This window comes from Arachis hypogaea, chromosome 17 (assembly GCF_003086295.3).
Source record: "Arachis hypogaea cultivar Tifrunner chromosome 17, arahy.Tifrunner.gnm2.J5K5, whole genome shotgun sequence".
Lineage (NCBI taxonomy): Eukaryota > Viridiplantae > Streptophyta > Magnoliopsida > Fabales > Fabaceae > Arachis > Arachis hypogaea.
In genome coordinates this window covers 131606734-131627363 of record NC_092052.1, presented here as the reverse complement: position 1 = coordinate 131627363, position 20630 = coordinate 131606734, and the positions used below count along the sequence as shown (strand labels likewise).

The window sequence follows — 20630 nt, the reverse complement described above, 5'->3', positions numbered from 1 at the left end:
GTATCCCTCTCGACTCGAATAATAAGCATTGGCATTTTACCTCGGCTGCAACTGAGTCGTAAGTAACCACAAACTTGTTGAATATTAAGCTGGAAACTTGTTCTCCGACTTCGTATACTGAATAGCCTAGAGCGGAATTCGTTAATCTGGTGATGCAATTCGCCTTTTCTCTAAATTGCGCTTGGACTTCCCTAAACTTTTGATGAGTGTACGCATCTTGAAACTGAGCTTCAATGGAGGATTTGGTTGCACACGGTATGACCGTATGAAAATCTGCAGCATCTGATTCTCTCTCTGCTTGCTCCCTGCTTCCGAGGCAATTATCGTATTGTTTGACAAACTGAATAAGCGAGCTGTTCCGGGTGATATACTTGTTAAAAAATGAATGCATGCTCTCGCTCCTTTGTGTGCTTCTCATCCCTGCCCAGAAGTAGTGATCTAGATAGATAGGAACCCATATGTGACGGTCTTCATACAGATCTGCAGAATACACCCAAACACAGACTCTAAATACACCCGAGAGAACATGCAATTTACACCTCTGATGCAGATTTTAAAAAGACATTACCTGAAAGCCACTTGTTGTCCGCAAGACCAAAATTCAGCAGAAAATCATTCCAATTCCTATCGAATGAGTCTTTGCTATAAGAGTTCCAAACAACTTGGCTCATTTCTTGTTCAATATCGGCATGTCCCTTGTACCCGTTTAATTTGCTTGGAATCTTCTTCATGATGTGCCAAATACACCAACGGTGAATTGTTGTTGGCATACAGGCCTCTAAAGCCCTTTTCATTGATGCGCACTGATCGGTGAGAAACCCTTTCGGAGCGTTTCCTCCCATGCAACGAAGCCAACATTGAAATAACCATTTGAATGATTTAATTTCTTCGTTCTTCATCAAAGAGCATCCGAGAAGTGTTGACTGACCGTGGTGATTCACCCCGACAAAAGAACCACAGACCAAATTATACCTGAAACAAATTACCATAGTGCAGAATGCAAAATCATTAAATACACCCCAACAGATTCTTCGTATACACCCAAAGAAACAGCCAATATACACCTCTGCTGCGAATTCGTAAAAATACATTAATTTAGCATCATAAACAGGGGCAGTTTGTTACCTGTTTGTATTGTAGGTGGTGTCGAATGAAATGACGTCTCCGAAATACTCAAAGGCAGCTCTGCTTCTTGCATCGGCCCAAAAAGCCAGCTTAATAGATTGATCCTCCTCGAGTTCGAGCTCAAAAAAGAAATTCTGATTCTTCTCTTTCATTCTTAACAAATATTTCTCGAATTCCTTTGCATCTTCTTGTTCGGAAACATTCCGCACTTCCCTGGTAATATAATTTCTCACGTCATTTTCGATAAAATTTAACTCGCGGTGACCCCCGGCAGCCGCAACAAATGATTGGTAGGTTTTGCTTGGTCTGATACCGGCCTCCTCGTTATTCTCTATTGTACGACGAATGGACATGCTTAGTTCCCTGTGCTGTTTGAGCATCTCTGCTTTACTTGGACAGCAGGGGTGTGAATGATCCAGCACAACCTTTGAAATGATCCAAGCACCGACATCCTTCAATGTGTGTATATAAATTCTTGCAGGACAGTTTAGACCGGCTGTTGGATTGGTCTTCTCGGTCGGAGATATTTTAGATTTCCATTTTTCCTCTCTGCTACATGTAATCAGTTGATTCTTAATCTCGTTTCCCTTCCTATTTATGCACCAAACTCTTGTAGAGAAATCTGTAGCCTTGGCGTAGTTCCTGTAAAATTTTCCAGCATCTTCAAGGGTGGTAAAGGTCATTCCAACCTTCGAAACAAGCTCGTCATCAACAACCGAGAGAGGCTGCACATTACACCATGTCAAAAACTGTAAATACACCCATAGATATGATTCAAATACACCCAATCATGTCTAATATGATATACCCGAACCGCAACATCTCAACTAAAATGACAATAAAGCCATAAACTGTAAATACACATGCTGCAGAATACACCATGTCAAAAACTAAAAACACACCCAATCATGTCTGATATAATACACCTGAATAACAACAACTCAATTAAAATAACAAAAAACCAGTAAAGTGTAAATACACCCACACTTCTAACAAAAATATACCCAAAAAAGACCTGATCTACACCCGAGCGTCTGCTATAAATTCCAGATAATTAATCAAAACTAATACATTGAATCGACAGATTCATGTTAACGTGTTAGTTTCACAATCGATGTTCAACAATTTTTCAACTACACAATGCTATACAAATTAATGCAAGAAAATTCATACTAATCCTATGTAAATCAAACCTCAGAAACTTCGTTAGATTCAAATTCATAATCCACTTCGCCTAGATTCAGCTGACAATCTGAGGTTGAATGATCCATTATCTTCAAAACGAGTTCAAACTTTGATTTCAGAAAACAACAAATCAAAATAGAAAACGAAGCTCGAGTTGCACAGAGAGAGGAAAGTAACGTAAACGAAGAACATACCAGTGAGAAAAGGAGAGGAAAAGAACGATGGAGAAGAAGGAGGGAAGACGCACGAGAAGAAGAACAAACAAATCTCCAAATAACGAAAACGAAGAAGGAAACAAATCTTTTAAATTTGGTAGTTAGATATACGCGAGATCTTATATAGCGCGTGTATACAACGTATGTGTAGCAGCGCGTTTTTTTGTTTTATTGCTTAATGAACTTGTAAAGCATACAAGCCTATGCAGAGCTTTTCCGTAAAACTAATTCGTGACTTTGGGTTCAATGCAAGGAAAGTGTGTTCGAATCTTTAATTTGTTGAGGCAGTAATTCATTATGTATGAAATATATTAAAAATGTATAAAGTAATATACATACATATATAGTCTAATTTTTTTATATAAAAAAATATTGGTATTTTTGTTAGAATTGGAATTAATTGGTGTAATTATAAATGAGTGAATTCATAAGAAAAGTTTAGGGACTAGTAACTTTATTAAATTCTGATCAGCATGTAACCAGCAAAAAAAGCGAGTAATTTCATACTATTGAATAAAATTTTACGCCATTAAAAACATCATTGATGACTATTTGATGGTTACAAATTATAAAGTTGTTAGCCCTCTAACACTCCTCTTTTGTAGGTGAGAAGTCAACACGTGAAGCATGTTACAACACGTGAAGAGCGTGTTGAACATGTGACAATATTCTAGTCAATACGTAGGAGGCAATAATATAATACACTTTAAATGTCAATATTCAACCAAAATACTATTTTTACCTCCATATTAAAAATAATTTATGATATATATATATATAAATTAATTTTTGATATACATATAATATTTGTATTCACATGTAATAGTGCAGTTGGTTGACTTTTGTTGTGAAATGCAATTGGTTGACTTGGTTCTTTCTTGTTTCTTATAATCATCAGAAGTTTAGGTAAAAAATATGGCCTCAACCATTTTGCATTGTTCATAGAATAAATTCTAAAATATTGATTAAATGCTTTTCTTTGGACGGTGTTTACATATTATACTACCTCTTCCCAGTATAACTGGAGAGGAGTCACATGTATTCTCTCACGTTGTTGTTCTTCTTATTATTATTATTATTATTATTATTATTATGAAAAAGTACGAGGAATTAATGGAATATTGTACAATAGAAATTTAAAAAGTATTAGAGATATAACTATTAGTGTTATCTTTTTTCATCAGCTGAAATTTTTGGAATGAGTGATATCATAACATGATATTAGAACTTTAGATCCGAAAAATTAAGAGTTCGATATTTGGTGAACCAAAATCAATTTAAGCTTTTATGGGAATTATTATTATTATTGCTTCTTCCTTGCTTTGTTTATTAGTAGCGCCTCCATGTGACTTAATTTTTAGGGAAACAAAATTATGCGTAAATAGAAAATTAAAATATGAGACACTAATACACCATCAATTCATAATATGTTAATAGATAAGTAAAAACACAAATTTTTAAATATGTTGGAAAGATAAAAGGTTTCTACTTTAACATTAATGCCCTTAAAAGATATTTTTAGCTAATTTTATTTCATAATTATATAATCCGAATCTAAAAATTTTAAGATTTGTTTTGTGTTTTTATTTTTTATTTTTAATGTTTTTATTTTAAATTTTTGTAAAAATATTAAAAACAAAAAAAATTGTATTTTCTAATTTTATTTCTTATTTTTATTTTTTAACTAAAATTTTAAAATAGAAATATTAAAATACAAACCAAACACGCATTAAATTTTAATTTTAGTTTTCTTTTTTAATGGTATAAAAAAGAACCCTTTTTCTGAGCTGCCCATGTGTTTCTTACTAGCTTTAGTGGTAAACGGATCTTCACCAAACCGAATCGAATCCAAAACCCGACCCGAGACACAGTGTCGTGTGTAGAGGCGTTGTTTATGTTTGATGACTTTGATCTGTAAAATGGACCAACCCAATTTGGAAGTTGGAAGGAAACAACTCACCTCCGCCCACCCCCCCTCTCTCTCTCTCTCTCTCTCTTAAACTTTTCACTTTCTCTCTCTAAACCATTTAATACAATTCTTCTCTCCCTCTCTGAATTTCGGTTCTTACTTTTTAAGTTTTTACAAGCTCCTGTTTTCTAGGGTTTTTGTTCTTCTTTGATCCAACTGATTGCTAATACTCATTTCTAATAATCTACAATCTAATCAGATTCAGCTCATGTAGTGAATTTTTCAGTTAACTAGGTGCTATTAATTTTTTTTCCTAAGGCGTCAGGTAAATTAATGGCTCAATTCCGGCGAACTCTGTCGCCGGCGTATCATGATCGGCAGTACCCGAACGGCGCCGGCGGTGTCTTATCTGTTTCATCTCCGTCTCACAAGTTCTCTTCCACAAACGCCAAGTATACATCTCCGTTTCCGGCGCTGGCGACGAGTGCGGCGGCGCTTCGGAAGTTTCTCGCCGGAGTCTTTGTCCGGAGGTACGGCCGGAAAGGACAGTGGAGGAAGGCTCTGTACCGTTGCCTGCTATGCTTCTTCGTCGGTTTCATGCTCGGAATGTTTCCATTCGGCCACCACGTCGTCGTCGACGACGTTCGCCCTAGCGACATGTCGTTCGAGATCAAGCCACCTCACGCCAACGCGCAGTTGCTTCAGGAGAATCACGTTCTCAAGAACCGCGTCGGCGGAAAAGAAGGAACCGAAGTAGTTGAAGCCGCGGTCGGTGGCGGCAGCGATAGCGGCAGAGAGAGCGGTTTCATCATCGATCCGGTGAGCCTGAGCGTAGCGAACCATCACTCGATAGCGGAGCGCTTCGATTTCGTGCCGCGGAAGCAGCTGATTGTGGTAACACCGACCTATAACCGTGCTTTACAGGCGTATTTCTTGAATAGGCTGGGGCAGTTACTGCGGCTGGTGCCTCCGCCAGTGCTGTGGGTTGTGGTGGAGATGAATGCGGCGTCAATGGAGACGGCGGAGTTGCTGAGGAAAACGGGAGTGATGTATAGGCACTTGGTTTGCGCTAAGAACTCGACTGATGTGAAGGACAGAGGAGTTCATCAGAGGAACACGGCGTTGGAGCACATTGAGCGCCATAAGCTTGATGGAATCGTTTACTTTGCGGATGATGATAATGTGTATTCGCTTGAGTTGTTCGATACCTTGAGAGACATCAGGTATAAAAGAATCTAACCTAATGTCTTCTGCACCTGTTGATTTTGATTTCTATGTGATTTTAATTTTTATTATATTGATGTGTTTGTGATCCGTGGCTGTTGCAATTATATGACGAAGGTTCAGTCCTTTGTTTGTTGAATTTTGTTAATCTTCTTTCTTCAGTTATCATGGTTTGTGTAACTTCATTCCATTGGCTTTTTGATCATTGATTCCTTACTTACTATTGCTCTTTAGCATAAGTTGATTGCATGTTTTGATTTTCCATATACTTGCCAGCTTTTTTAGGATTACTATATAGTATCAATGGTTTCCATAGAAACACGGGTAGAGAAACAAGTATCAAGAAAAATTGGTTTGAATATCCGTGAACTTAATAAATGCAATGTTTTGTGGGACAATTCATTAAATGCCATCTGTGATCATTAGGTTTTATTTATTATCTTTTAGTATACTTTTGAAGTTGCTACCTTCTATTCTTGCAATCGGATCATTTATGTTGCAGTTTTTAAAACCATCTTAAACCACTATCTGTTTTGTGGTTTCTGGAATCAACGAGCAGTATATTTGTGGATCTAGCATTTTGAGGCATCTATTCAAGAACTCTGTTCGTCTACTTGTGCAGTTACCATATGATTGAGATGATTCCTATCCTAATTTTGTTTTATGTTCCTTTTGTTGACATAATTTGGTACTTCCGATTGAGCCAATCCTACTTGAAAATTACATTTTCGCAGTGAGTGACACTATTGGTTCAATCCTAACAAACTAACTATACCAAACATGTTAGGTTTGGTGGCAAGCAACCCACACTATTCATCAGAGAACCAAACTTAAAACCTTAGAGAAGGCAATTAATGGTGGAATATGAATATCCTGTTAATGAGAGTGTTCAACAGATGTCTTGGTGAAAGACGCAAACAATGATATCACTAGCTAGTTGCTGACAGACTTTCATTAAAAATTAGAGCTGATGAAATTTGTCTTGGTTAACACCTTTTCATGATGACATGAACTTGAGCTTTAATGATTTTCAGCGTTTTGGGATATACATATAAATAATTCTGTGTGAAACATATAGTCATGAAGTTTTTTTTAGATCGGCTCCCCTAGTTTTTATGCCTTTGGAGTCCTCAGATATTTCTAATGCATTAACTGGTTTTGTAGTCGCTTTGGCACTTGGCCTGTTGCTATGCTAGCACCCAGCAAGAACAAGGCTATTTTGGAGGGCCCTGTATGCAATGCAAGCCAAGTGATTGGATGGCATACAAACGAGAAAAGTAAAAGACTTCGTAGGTTTCATGTTGATATGTCTGGATTTGCTTTTAATAGCACAATCCTGTGGGATCCAAAGCGATGGCGACGCCCTACTACAAATCCTATTCGACAATTGGATACGGTGAAAGAGGGTTTTCAAGTATGGCTCCGACTGTTGCTCTTTGCTGTCCTGCCCCATTAATATCTTCTGATGTCCTTACTGCTTCATCTTGTTTTTCTGCTAACTAATAAATATCACCTGTACTTGTTATAATTACTAGCCGAATTTGCCTTTGGTCTTTACAGGAGACGACCTTTATAGAGCAATTGGTGGAAGATGAGAATCAAATGGAAGGTTCTCCTGTTGGTTGTTCCAAAGTATTGAATTGGCATCTCCATTTGGATTCTCATAACGTAGTTTATCCAAAGGGTTGGCTGCTTCAGAAAAACCTAGATGCTGTGGTCCCTGTCAACTAATCCTTCTCCGAATCTATTGTGAATATGTGATAGGTATGACCTGATTGTCCTTGTAATGCAGTATATAGAATACTATTTGTAAATACTTAAGGAAAAACAGAACGTGTCACATCTAAAATGTCATCTTATGAAGTGATACCATAGAAAAACAATGTTAATAATTTGACAAAGAAAGTTAAACTTTTCGGAGGATGTCATGCTTGCTCTGGGCCTTGTAACAAGTTGAAATTCATATAGCTTTATAGCTTTAACCTCATTGTAAGCAAATTAACTGGCTTTTGTTCATGACAGTTTGCCCATATTTGGTATTGGTTCGTCACTGAATAGATGGGTGCATCAGTTAGCCATCTTTGGCACTGATGCATTATGTTGCACGCCAAGACAGGAACTGGTTACTAGTCTTTTCATGAGTTCCCTTGCACAAAATTATATGCAGAGGCAAAATTTTTGTAGAATATGTTGCCTTGTTTGTTTGAAGGAGACAAAGATCGTCTGCGAAGAAAAAAAAAAAACAAAAGAGAGGAAGAAGGAAAGTGGGGAAAACAGGACAAGGATTTTATTCAAATTACATGATGTTCAAGGTTATACACAGCTATGTATTAGGTATATATAGATCATAGATTTTTCTTGGGGGCTAATTTGATGTGGACCAAAACTGTTTCTGATTTAGGCCTTATCAAAATCTGCAGAGGGGTAACTTCTCAACTTTGTACTCTATTCCTTTTCATTCTTTCAATTGATGGTATTCTTGCAATACTTGAGTAGTTTGGATGAATTTTACATATTAAATGACGTGCACGATAATATGTAAAGCAGTTTGAACTTTGAAGGCGAATATTTCTACATTGAAAGGACTCTGATGGTAGACAATTATTTACTTGTTACAAGGACAACAATTAGGGTACTACGGCAAAGTATGTAATTGCTGTTCAAATTTCTGTGGTATTTAGTATAACATGGTTACTTGGTCGTCAATTCTGACAACTGTAAATGACCTGTTGTCCAGTCTTGGATCAATGAATTTTGTAAGATATATATACTTTTAGTATTTTAAATTTGATGTTTATCTGGGACCAAATTTGAAGCCGACATGGGCATAGTAGTAGTTGTAATGATAAAAATGTGCAGTGCTCAACCTCTAGAGAAATTGGACCAATTCGATATCACCATTTATCTTATCCTTTAATTTTGGATAAAGTATATTTTTTGTTCTTAAGGTTTATAATTCTTTTAAAAATATTTTAAATGTATAATTTTATTCAATTTTGTTTCTAACGTTTTCGATTTATTCAATTTTGTCTTTAATGTTTTCTATTTATTTTAAAACTATTTCTAAATGTTTTCAATTTTGTCATCAATATTTCAGATGAAATTAATATTCAAGGATAATTTTGATATAAATCGAAAATGTTAGAGATAAAATTGAATACAATTAAATATTAGGTCACAAATGTTACAAATAAAAAACATACTTTACTCTTTAATTTTTCAGTTGAGTGGAACCTGTGATCTGAGAACCGCCATTGCCAAATATAATTTTGACACCTTGTGGGTTAAGTCAAAACAAACGAAGCAGGTTGGTTTCCACCTAAAGATAAGTGATTTGGTAGACTTTATTTTGAGGAGGCTAGTAAAGGGATTTTTTTTTTTAATTTGTGAAGAATAAAATTGGGTGAAGAGCATGGTTCTAAAAATTGAACCGGACCGGTCAGTTTAACTAGAATAACTGAGAACCAGTCACCTAATCAGTTTGGGTAAGGTCAGAAACCGTTTGATAAAAAATCGGTGAAAAAATCGGTTGAACCGGCGATTAACCGGTAAACCGGCAGAATCATCTGGTTTTTTTGCGGTTTTCTGGTTTGAAAACCCCTTCAAAACAGCGCCGTTTTTGGCCTTAAAAAAAAAAAAAAAAAGCCTAAATCATCTACCCGAAGCCCGGACCCCCTCCCCCCAAACCAAAAGTCCAACACTCCCACTCATCTCCTCTCATCTCTTTCTCAAAAAATCAAAGTTGAAAGAACAGATGGAAACCCTAACGGACTAGCCGCGCACCCACCGCAACCACCGCAGCCCCACAACCCCGCGGAACCCACAGACACTGGATCTCCTCTGCTCGAGCGTGCTTTCTCTCTGTTGGCCGGTGTCGCACCGTGGAAGCTCCGTCGCCGTCGCAGGAGCTGTGTCGCCATCGTAGGAAGCTCCGTCACCGTCCTAGGAAGCTGTGTCGCCGTTGTAGGAAGCTCCCTCGCCGTCGCGTGGAAGCTCTGTGGCCATCACCGTCTCTCCTGTTCAAGCGCTCTCTCTCTCTGTGTTCGCCGGTGTGGCCGTGTCCTTTGTCGTCGCCGTCACTCCCCTTCCTCCTCGCTGCCGGGAAGCAGTAAGCACTCTGACTCTCTGAGTGTTGATGCAGGTCCCAATCTTCATATTTGCAAATCACTTCACTCGAAAGCTTTTATGAAAATTTTAAGACAAATATGATTACATTTGGCATCAAATTTTTCATTATTTCTAAAAATTGTGAATGAGTACATAGTCTCTTATTTTATGAAACTGGAATAATCCTGTTGATTGTTGATTTATGATTCTAGAATGATTTTCTAAAATGATGATGATGTTGTTACTGATATGTTGTTGGCTTGTTGTTGATTTTTCGATGATTACTGATTAGTGATGATTAGTGGCTTTGTTTAATTCTGAATTGGAGTTGGATTTAGTTGAGTTACTGGATTTAATTCTGAGTTGCTGAGTTAATAATATTGATTTTGTTGATGTTTGCTTATTCTGAAATGCTGATTTTCTGAAATGAGGATGATGTTGTTGCTGATTTTCTGATGATTACTAATTAGTGATAATTAGTTCCTGTAGGTAGTTGAATTTTGTTAATATTTTTTTGGTGTAGAACATTAGGTGTAATTTTGAATTTTATTAGGTTAGAAAAGATCAAATTTAAATATTTAAAACTATATATTAAATTTTTAATTAATATTTAATTAAACCGGTTGAATTCCGGTCAAACTCCGGTCGAACCAGTAAACCAGTGAACCAGTTACTTCACCGGTTCATTGACCGGTTCGGTTCTCGCAACCTTGATTTAATAAACACTTGTAGCAGAACTTTCGGTGTCAGTCATTTTGGCATCATGCACTATATGTCTTGGGAGCAAAGCTATGTTTGTTGTTGAAATTTGGACTCTTATGGGTCTCCTTTAGCATGTAGAATTATGGTGTTTGTCTGTGTCCATTATTTTTCAGTGTGGTTAACTACTTAACTGGCGTGACAATGTTGTAACTTCACAACTACTTTAATGTCTTGCGTTACTTTATGACCTTGCAGCTGCTGTGAGGAAGGAAATTTCAGATGAAACAGATCGCATAACTGGGAAGACGAAACAAATTTCTAACATTCCAATTCAACTCAGCATTTATTCGCCACATGGTAAGTTGTTTGCTTATCAATTGATGGATGTAATTTTATATAGGCCTTATAATTTGTCAAATTGTTCTGTATGTACCTTTCTTTCTTCCCTTACCATTTCATACCTTGTCATTGAACATTTGATTGTGGGGATGAATGGTGATTTAGGGTTCAAATAATGCAAGGTTATCTTTTCTAGAGTAGCGGAACAGTCCTTAATTCTTTTGCTTCTGCTTTATTTCTTTTAAGTTGCCTGCAAAGCTCATATATCTAGAGTAGTCTCAATACATTATTCGTGTGTACCTCTGGTAAATTTCTCTTGGCAGTTTGTTTCTGTGGTTAACTTTCTGTGGCTTTGCCTGCAGTTGTAAACTTAACCCTTATAGATCTTCCTGGGTTGACAAAGGTTGCAGTAGGTAAACCTCAAAATAGGCCCGCTTGCTCCTCCTTCACCAACCGAATCTCCATTCAGTTTCCTCTTCGTCTCTGTTCGAAGTTGGAAGCCTTTGCACACTCTGCAACTTCAAGCGCATACTCTGCAATTTCAATGCTCACAAGAAGAAAAATCCTCAATTTATTCTCAACCCAATTCGCTTCTCACCAATTCAATGCAGTTTCGAAGTTGTCACGAGTTCCTTCGCACCCTTATTCTGAAATCCACAAAACCCTAAACCCCTTTAGGGTTTTTCTTTTGTGTGCATGGAATTCGACGCAGGCATCGAAATTTCCCGAATACGAGATGCCATCGGTGACGTGGGGTGTGATTCAAGGTCGCAAGGAGAAGCTGGTATCGCGGGTCATCGTATTCGACTTCCTCAGGGGTTTGGGAATCGTCCCTGACGAGTTGCAGGACCTTGAGCTACCTTCGACAGTTGAAGTCATGAGGGAGCGCGTGGAGTTCCTCCAGAAACTAGGGCTAACAATTGATGACATCAACGATTACCCTTTGATGTTGGGATGCAGTGTGAGGAAGAACATAATTCCTGTTTTGGGGTACTTGGAAAAAATTGGGATTTCAAGATCCAAACTTGGGGGATTCATTAAGAGCTACCCGCAGGTATTGCATGCTAGTGTGATTGTTGAGCTTGTCCCTGTTGTGAAGTTCCTTAGGGGACTTGATGTGGAGAGGGAGGATATTGGGTATGTGTTGCAGAAGTACCCTGAACTTCTAGGGTTCAAGCTTGAGGGTACTATGAGTACATCAGTGGCTTATCTTGTTAGTATTGGGGTTAATCCTAGGGATATTGGTCCCATGGTGACTCAGTATCCTTATTTTTTGGGGATGAGAGTTGGGACTATGATCAAGCCTTTTATTGATTACTTAGTCTCTTTGGGACTGCCAAAGAAGATTTTGGCTAAGATGTTGGAGAAGAGGACCTATTTGCTTGGATATGATCTTGAAGAGACTATCAAGCCAAATGTGGATTGTTTGATTAGCTTTGGGATAGGGAGGGAGTGTTTGCCTTCGGTTATTGCACAGTATCCTCAGATTCTTGGATTGCCCCTCAAAGCCAAGTTGTCTTCGCAGCAGTACTTCTTCAGTTTAAAGCTTAAGATTGATCCTGAAGGTTTTGCGCGAGTCGTGGAGAAGATGCCGCAGGTGGTTAGCCTTCACCAAAACGTGATCATGAAGCCGGTCGAGTTCCTCCTCGGAAGGGCTATAGCACTGCATGATGTGGCTAGCATGGTGGTCAAGTGTCCGCAGTTAGTAGCACTGAGAGTGGAGCTCATGAAGAACAGTTTTTACTTCTTTAAGAGTGAGATGGGAAGACCACTGAAAGAGCTTGTAGAGTTCCCTGAATACTTTACTTACAGTCTGGAGTCTAGGGTCAAACCAAGATACCAAAGGCTAAAGAGCAAGGGGATAAGGTGTTCATTGAATTGGATGCTGAATTGTAGTGACCAGAGATTTGAAGAGAGGTTGCAGGGTAATTATATTGAGACTGAAAGTATAGGTCCGACATTTTTAATGGGTGGAAAATTGAACCTGCCAGGTAATGCAATTCTTTCAGATGAGGAAGAGGAGAGTGATGATGAAGTACTATACCGAAGAACTGTTTCTTTATAGAACAATTTTTCGTTCTTTTTTTTTCCCGGTTATATACTGATGAAACCATTACAAGACATAGTTGTCATCTATTTTGCTCTCAACTTCTATGAAAATTATGTCTTGTTTTGAATTTTCAAAATGTTGTAAGATTCCTTAATTATTTAGTAACACTGCCATAAAGACATAATTTTGTAGGTCTCCCAATTTGTGCAATTGTGCTTGAGAAACTTCGTTAGGTGCAGGTGCCATAGGTAAATCAATCAGATTTTTTAGAAATATGAACAGTAATAAACAATGCGATTTATTCAAGAATTAAAAAAAAAAATCAGCTTGGTAGACATTCGAATAATCGGGTGTTGCATTATATAAATTCATCTTAAGAACCACTATAAAACAAGTTGCAAGTAGAACTAGTAATCATTCAGCTTGCAAGTGTTGGCTAAAAGTATGTTGAATGGATTGTTAGACAAAAAAATGCAAAAAAATTAATTAGCATAGTATTTCCATTTTTTTGTCAAGCTCTCTCACGCCACTCTCGTCTCCGATGTGTCACTTCTTTCTTGGTCTGGCACTCACCGTTTTGGAATCAAGCTCGTCGCACTCTGTGTACTCACCATCTCAAGCTCAGACACCGCTTTTCTGGGCTCGCTTCGCGGGCGGCAGAACCACACGGAACCCAGTCACGCGCCTTCGCGTACGCTCGTCGTCGCCGGAAGCAGAGGCAGCAGGTCCCGGTGGGCTGGTCTTGTTCGTCTTCTTGCTTGGAGCCTCACCGTCAGCTTCCTTGGCGCAACCCGATTTGGTGAGTTTCAACAAATTCCCCCTTTCTTTCTGTTTCGATTTTGTTGCTGTAATTCATCACTGCAGTTTGATTTTGTTACTGAAAGTTAAATTTGTTGCTGAAAGTTGAATGTGTTGCTGCAATTTGTTCTTGACTGAACGTTGAATTTGTTGTCTTGCTGAAATAATCAATTAACTTCAATTTATTCATTGCTGAATGAATTTGTTTCTGACTGAACGTTGTATTTGTTGCCGTAATAATCACTCACTTGAATTTGTTTGTTACTGAAAATCATGACTGAGCTAAATTTGTTATTGATTATCATCACGATTGAAGCTATTGTGGTCTTGGTAAAATAATTACTTGGCTAAATTTGTTGATGTCTTCTTTTGAGCTAAATCTTTTGTTGTTGAAAATGGGGCTCATGTTCTCTGCAACTTAGAATAAAATTATTCAGTTAAATTGTTGTTTCCACACTTTCTGTTTGTATTATTATGAATTATTCTTGGTATTGATTTGTGAAAAATACACAAATGTAGATATAGATGCAAATTAAAATGAAGGAAAAGTCGGTCAAGCTTCAAATTTGTCCTATGAAGATATAGGTGTTGATTTTCAGATTATTTTTTGGATTTGATTTACTGATTGTGTTATCTTTTGCCCTCTCTTGTTCATTTAAATTTAGAAAGTATTTTGTGAGATTGGTATGAGATTTCATCCAATGGCTCACTTTTCCTTGCTGGTTACATGCTGGCCAAAATTTAACAAAGTTGCTGGCCCCCTAGACTTTTTCATTTGTATTAATGATTAGTTTATTATCTCTTTTTGCATCATTAGTTATGTCTAAGAATTGATACTTGATTGTTATCAATATGTTTGTGAAGACATCATTTTAAGTTGTAACTTTTGATGATAATTTTATTTTTATAATTTTATATTTTTATTTAATTATGATCGGGTGAATTAATGACCCATTGTTGAACCAGTGACCCGGTGACCCGATCGTATGACCGGGTCAATTACTGGTTCGGTTTTGATAACTATGTAAACAAGCCTCACTTTTTGACTTAAAATTTAACTGTTTGACACTATGCAATTTGATTATTGGTTAAGAAATCACCTTCTTGAACCTTTGGGATATCATACTTTAAAACCGAACTTGATTAGCCAAATAAAGAGGCAACAAACACGCAAATCATGAGTATATGTGTCCTTGATAGTACATTTTGCTACAAGTTGGTGCTTAATATTCTTATTGTATCACAAAGCTCTTAAACCTATAACTGGAGAAGTTAACACTTATTTTTTGTCCAATCCAGAAAAGTTAAAACTTTGGTCGATGATATTTCATGTAGTGCTTTAAATTTGGATGACATTTTAAGGTTTATATTTGGATGACATTTTTATTAGAGGAACAATCCACACACACAGAGTAAAATCATGACGGAGCCATCAGAATCGTTCAAGCCATATTCTGGTAAGTGTCTTAAGGTCCTTCTAGCACATTCTGACCCTGTCACTGCCATCGATTTCAACCGCGACGGTTCTCATATTGTTTCTAGTAGGATTTGGGATGCTTCCACTGGCCACTGTATGAAGACTCTCATTGACGATGAAAACCCTCCTGTTTCCTTTGTCAAGTTCTCCCCTAATGGCAAGTTCATCCTCGTTGGCACTTTGGACAACACTCTGGTAATTTTCAATTCTGTTCAATCTTTTATTATTTTCGTCATTTGATTGTAGAAGAATAGTGTTAGTTCTTATCTTGAATGCCATTGGTTTTTTCAATGTCAGACTTTCAGCCTGAGCTTTTCTTTTCTAGAATGCTGTGTCTCTTATTGATTAATTGTAGTATGCATATTTGGTCTTAGGAAGAAAAAGCATATTTATCACGTATTCCACTGCAAAAACTGGAATACCATATTTCACGTAGGAAAAGTTTACTAAGTAGTTATTTGTTTTATAGTGAAGGTGGAAATGACAAAAATAACTCCAGTCGTAGAGTTGATTTGTCATAAAAGACCAATTCAAAAAAAGCTGGCTAGTGACTAACAAGTAACAAATAACAACCTATAATAGAAAAGTTACTTTAGTGCAGATATTGGCCTACAATTATTGTGTTTAAATCTAATTAAATGGAAATTAATTTTCGATAGATCTATATATAGACAATATCATAAATAAATAGTTATAATTTCATATTTTGAAAAGTTTAATAAAATTATGTAGGTCATTAATTATATTATGTGTATATACTAAAAATTAGTTATTTATATAAATATATATTAAAAAATTAAATATTACATATATTATATATAAATATATAATAGTTAATTATTTAGTGAATAATTTTAATGTATATATAATATTTTTGCTTAAGTCATAACATTGGTATGCATAAAATAACAACGAATGTATTAAATATAATGTGACAACTTATTTACTACTTGTTTAATATTAAACATATAACTTCATGCATTAATAAGTATTCTAATATTTATTAAATTATTATTTAATTTGATAATTAAATTATAGAGTTTAATTTGAGCTTATTTTTAAGATTACTTGAAACATGCAATTCTTTTACTTATATATTAATATTTTGTTATAAAACGATTTTAAATCTTTTTTAATTTACTTTTCTCACATCAATTAAACAATCAAACACATAATAATAAAATTTTATCTTATTTTATTAAAATTTTTTTTTCTATCCTGATCACCTATCTTTGAATAAATCACAAATATGTGATATTAAAAACTAAATTTTATTAGATATAGATGTCAAATCTTTAATTTTCAAATTTTAATTTGAAATTACATGTTTTAATACTTAAGATGTCAAAATAAATTTAAAATAGTATATTTGAGAGTTACCGAAAACAAATTTATGAAATTTATTCGAATTCATTCTAGTTTATTCAAATCTAAATTATTAGTTATTAAATTTACTCATTTTATTAATATAAATTCATAAACTTATAAAAATTTAAGAATTAACTCGAGAGTTTAACAACTTTACTTTTTATAAAATAAAAATCTTTAATATATATATATATATATATATCAAATACGTAAAAATAAATTATGAATATATTAAATCAAAATTTATAAGAATTACTAATTTAGACTCAAAAGATAAAAAAAATTAACAAAATTATATTTAAAAAGAATATTTTTTAATTGTTAATCTTAAATACACATTTTAATTAAGATGGAGCCTTTATTCGTAATGAATAAAATTATATGCTAAAAAAATATGTATTAGATACATGATATATATAGAAAATAGTTTTAGATTTATAAAAAAAATAATAAAAAAAGATAAATAAGTCTCTGACTTTTTAATTTGAAGATATGTAAGTCTCTGATTAATTAAAAATTCAAAAACGACTTTCACCTTCTAAAATGTGAGACATTTAACTTCCTCCATTTCAAAATATATAAAGACAAATAAATCTTCTGGAGGGACTTAAATGTCTCACCTTTTAAAAAGTGAGAGACATTTTTGTATTTTTAATTAATCAAAAACTTAGTTGTCTTTGAGAGAAAAGATAAAAGACCTAACTATTTGTCATTTTCTCAAAAAAAAGGCTGAAATTTGTGAAGTAAAAATGATGATTCAGCTAATTCAATCTTAAAGTATAAATAACAATCAATTCAAGCCATTTGATGTAATACTTGATAAATGAATCAGTTGAAAATGCAAAATAGAAAAAAATGGTTTAATTACTTTGTCAATTCTGTAATTTTATTAAATTTTTAATTAGGTTTTTATATTTTTTTTTAATTATTGAATTCCTATATCATATCAAATTTTATGACTAAGTCCATACCGTGACAAAAATGTTGGAATTAACGAAATATTCTGCTAAACTATATAGAATATTCAGTCAAGTACTAGGTATATTTGTTTTGTTTAACAGAATAATCTATTAATTTCAATATTTTTGTCACAACAGGGATTTAGTTAAAAAATCTGATATGATATAGAGACTCAATTGAAAAAAAAAAAAAAAGTATAGCGACCTAATCAGGAACAAATCTAAAAATTTTAATATGAATGGGTTGAATTTTAGATAAAATTTTTAATTATTTTTTAATTATATTTTTTCATTTCATAAAAGCAATTTATTAGATATAACTTACAGTTATTGAGTTAGTTTTTCAAAAATTTTATCAATATATATTAAAAAATTATAATTTTTTTCATAATTTTATTTTTAGCATGACAATTATATAAAAGAAACACAACAATATCAATAATATATTATGAAATTATAAAATATTAATCATTTATAGTTTGTTTAATTAAAAAATATCATATATCTTATTAATTAAAATTATTTCTTTCAAAAATTTTAAAAAATTTAAAAATAAATTATAAACTATTAATTATGTAAAAGACGCAGTACTTTTATAGAATATCTTTATAAATTTTTTTAACAACATAAATTTAGAAAAAACTGAATATTTTTTATAAAAAAAGAACATTTAAAGTAGACAATGTGATTACTAAAATATAACTACATAAGTCATTATTAATAGGGTTAAATACAATTTTAGTCCCGAAAGTATAGGCTAAAATTTTTTTTTTTCGTCCCCAACCTTTTTTTCATATAAAATCGTCCATAAGGTTTAACTTGGTTTTAAAATTGTCCTTCAAACCAAAATACCATTCTCCTTTTTCACAAAAATACTTAGTTTCTATTCTTCTTTTTCTTTTTTTCTATCACAATACACATAAAATATTAAATTACACAATATTTTTTATTTATTTAATACATATATCATGTATAAGTATAATTTCTTAAAATTTTGGGGTGCCAAGGCTACTACTCGTCTCCCTCTAAATTTGTTCTTAGACCTAATAAAAAATTTAATAAAATTATAAAAACCGATAGAATAATTAAACTAAAAAAAATTACATTTAACATAGGAATATACTTTTTATAGCGAAATCCAAAATAATTTTTTCTTTCTTTCAAATTTTGTGTCTGATTCAGTTGTGTATATTTTGCTTATATAAAAACAAAATATTTACATATTTTTCATGCATAAAATTATAAAATATAACCAAAATTTTTTGTATATATTTTATTATTTTGTTAACGAAATATGAAATGATATATAAAATAATAAATTTTTTAAAATTTTACACAAATTAAAAATTTCAATAAATTAAAAAAACAAAAGTAAACATTTTAACATTATTTTTCAAAGATTTTTTAATAGGCTTTTAATCCCATAACATTCATGATAATACATTATACATTTATTTAAGAGGCCAATTTAAAAAAAATAAAAAATAAAAAGTAAAATTCACTGTGAATTAAGTTGAGCTGATGACTCATGCCTTAAAAAAAAAAAAAAAAAGCTTGACATAAGTCATAAACATATATCATGATGCAGCAGTCCAATACAAGTTGGGTAGATTGGACATTTTTATCCATTCCCAACTGAAAAAAGGAAGAATCTGTTGCGGGTTTTTGTGGACTTTTTATAATTGCTGTACACAATATTTTTGTTCACTAAATCTTAACCACATGTATTATTTAATATAAATTTTAATGGTTGTAAAAATTGAAATATCATATTCCAAGTAACTGAAGTGGTATACGGGAACATCTTCCTAAAGTTTAACTAGTTTTTTGGAACTTGAGGAATGATGAATGAGATGTTAAGTACTTATGTTTAACTAGTAAATGCACTCATTACTCTAGTCTTTCAAAATTCTAATGGATTGCTTATCATGATAAGTTTCTCTAATGGCTTCTACTTTGTTGCTAAGACTATATATATATATATATATATATATATATGGCTTCTACTTTGGATGTTAGCTCAGTTGGCTAAAACTGACTTGTTCAGTTTATTAATCTTTTTTGTGTTTCTTCATTCAATTCTTCTCTCCCTGCAGAGGCTTTGGAACTATTCTACTGGCAAGTTTCTGAAGTCATACACTGGTCATGTTAACTCAAAATATTGCCTTTCATCCACATTTTCTATAACAAATGGGAAGTATGTTGTTGGTGGTTCAGAAGATATATTATTTTATTTAATTACTTGTATGACACAATTAAACATATTGGTAGAAGTTGGAAATTATAAAAAAAAATAGGTTTTTTTTTTGGACATGAGGTAACCAACCTATGATGCACGGACACTGACACGGACACGGGACACGACACGACACGGGACACGCCGACACGCAAATTTGAAAATCTTACATGACACGGGGACACGCATACATATAAAATATAAAGTATTTTTTAGATAAATCGTAATGACATTTTAATATTTTATTGATATTAAAATATAAATTAATTTTTTAAATTATTTTTAATGTCTTATTTTAATTATATCAAGTATTTAAAATATTTTTTGTTTTAATAAATAATAATATATACTATATCTAAATTTATTTTAAGAATATATATTAAAAATAAGACGGACACGCTGACACGTGATGGTATTTAGGTGTGTCAAAGTGTGTCCAGAGAAGAATTTTTTATTGTTTATTGAGACACGGTTTGGACACAGCAGACACGCGTGTCAGACGAGTGTCGGTGAGTGTCGTGTCCGAAATGTGTCCGACACGCGGACACGGCAACTCAGCAAAGTGTCCGTGCTTCGTAGTAACCAACTAACTAGTTTTTTTTTTTTTTTTTTTAATTACAAGTCTTTATAGTTTTATTGAATTTTCTGTTAGGTCCATATATTTTTTCTTTTTAATTGGGTCTCTATATCATATTAGATTTTACAACTAAATTCTTACTATAACAAAAATATTAGAATCAACTGAAAGTGTTACATATTCATTTTGTTTATCGGAATATTTCATTAATTCTAACATTTTTGTCACAGTAGAGACTTAATTACAAAATCTGATATGGTATAAGGACATATTCATTTTGTTTATCGAAATATTTTATTAATTCTAACATTTTTGTCTATGTAAAGACTTAATTACAAAATCTGATATGGTATAAGGAC

General features: G+C 33.6%; 2 protein-coding genes across 2 annotated transcripts; both read left to right on the top strand.

Moving 5' to 3' along the window:
• The first annotated feature begins 4359 nt into the window (after positions 1-4359).
• Positions 4360-8467, top strand: LOC112765458 (probable beta-1,4-xylosyltransferase IRX9H). The gene is made up of 4 exons (XM_025811355.3): positions 4360-5657; positions 6823-7072; positions 7219-7422; positions 7681-8467. The coding sequence occupies exons 1-3, from the start codon at positions 4768-4770 to the stop codon at positions 7387-7389; spliced, it is 1311 nt and encodes a 436-aa protein (XP_025667140.1). The 5' UTR covers positions 4360-4767; the 3' UTR covers positions 7390-7422; positions 7681-8467.
• Positions 8468-9264: 797 nt separating this feature from the next.
• LOC112765457 (transcription termination factor MTERF4, chloroplastic) lies at positions 9265-19769 on the top strand. Its single transcript, XM_072223678.1, has 7 exons — positions 9265-9799; positions 10723-10824; positions 11169-12797; positions 13373-13655; positions 15045-15111; positions 15200-15326; positions 19555-19769. Coding segments are annotated over exons 3-5 (1731 nt in total). The 5' UTR covers positions 9265-9799; positions 10723-10824; positions 11169-11350; the 3' UTR covers positions 15046-15111; positions 15200-15326; positions 19555-19769.
• Positions 19770-20630: the final 861 nt, after the last annotated feature.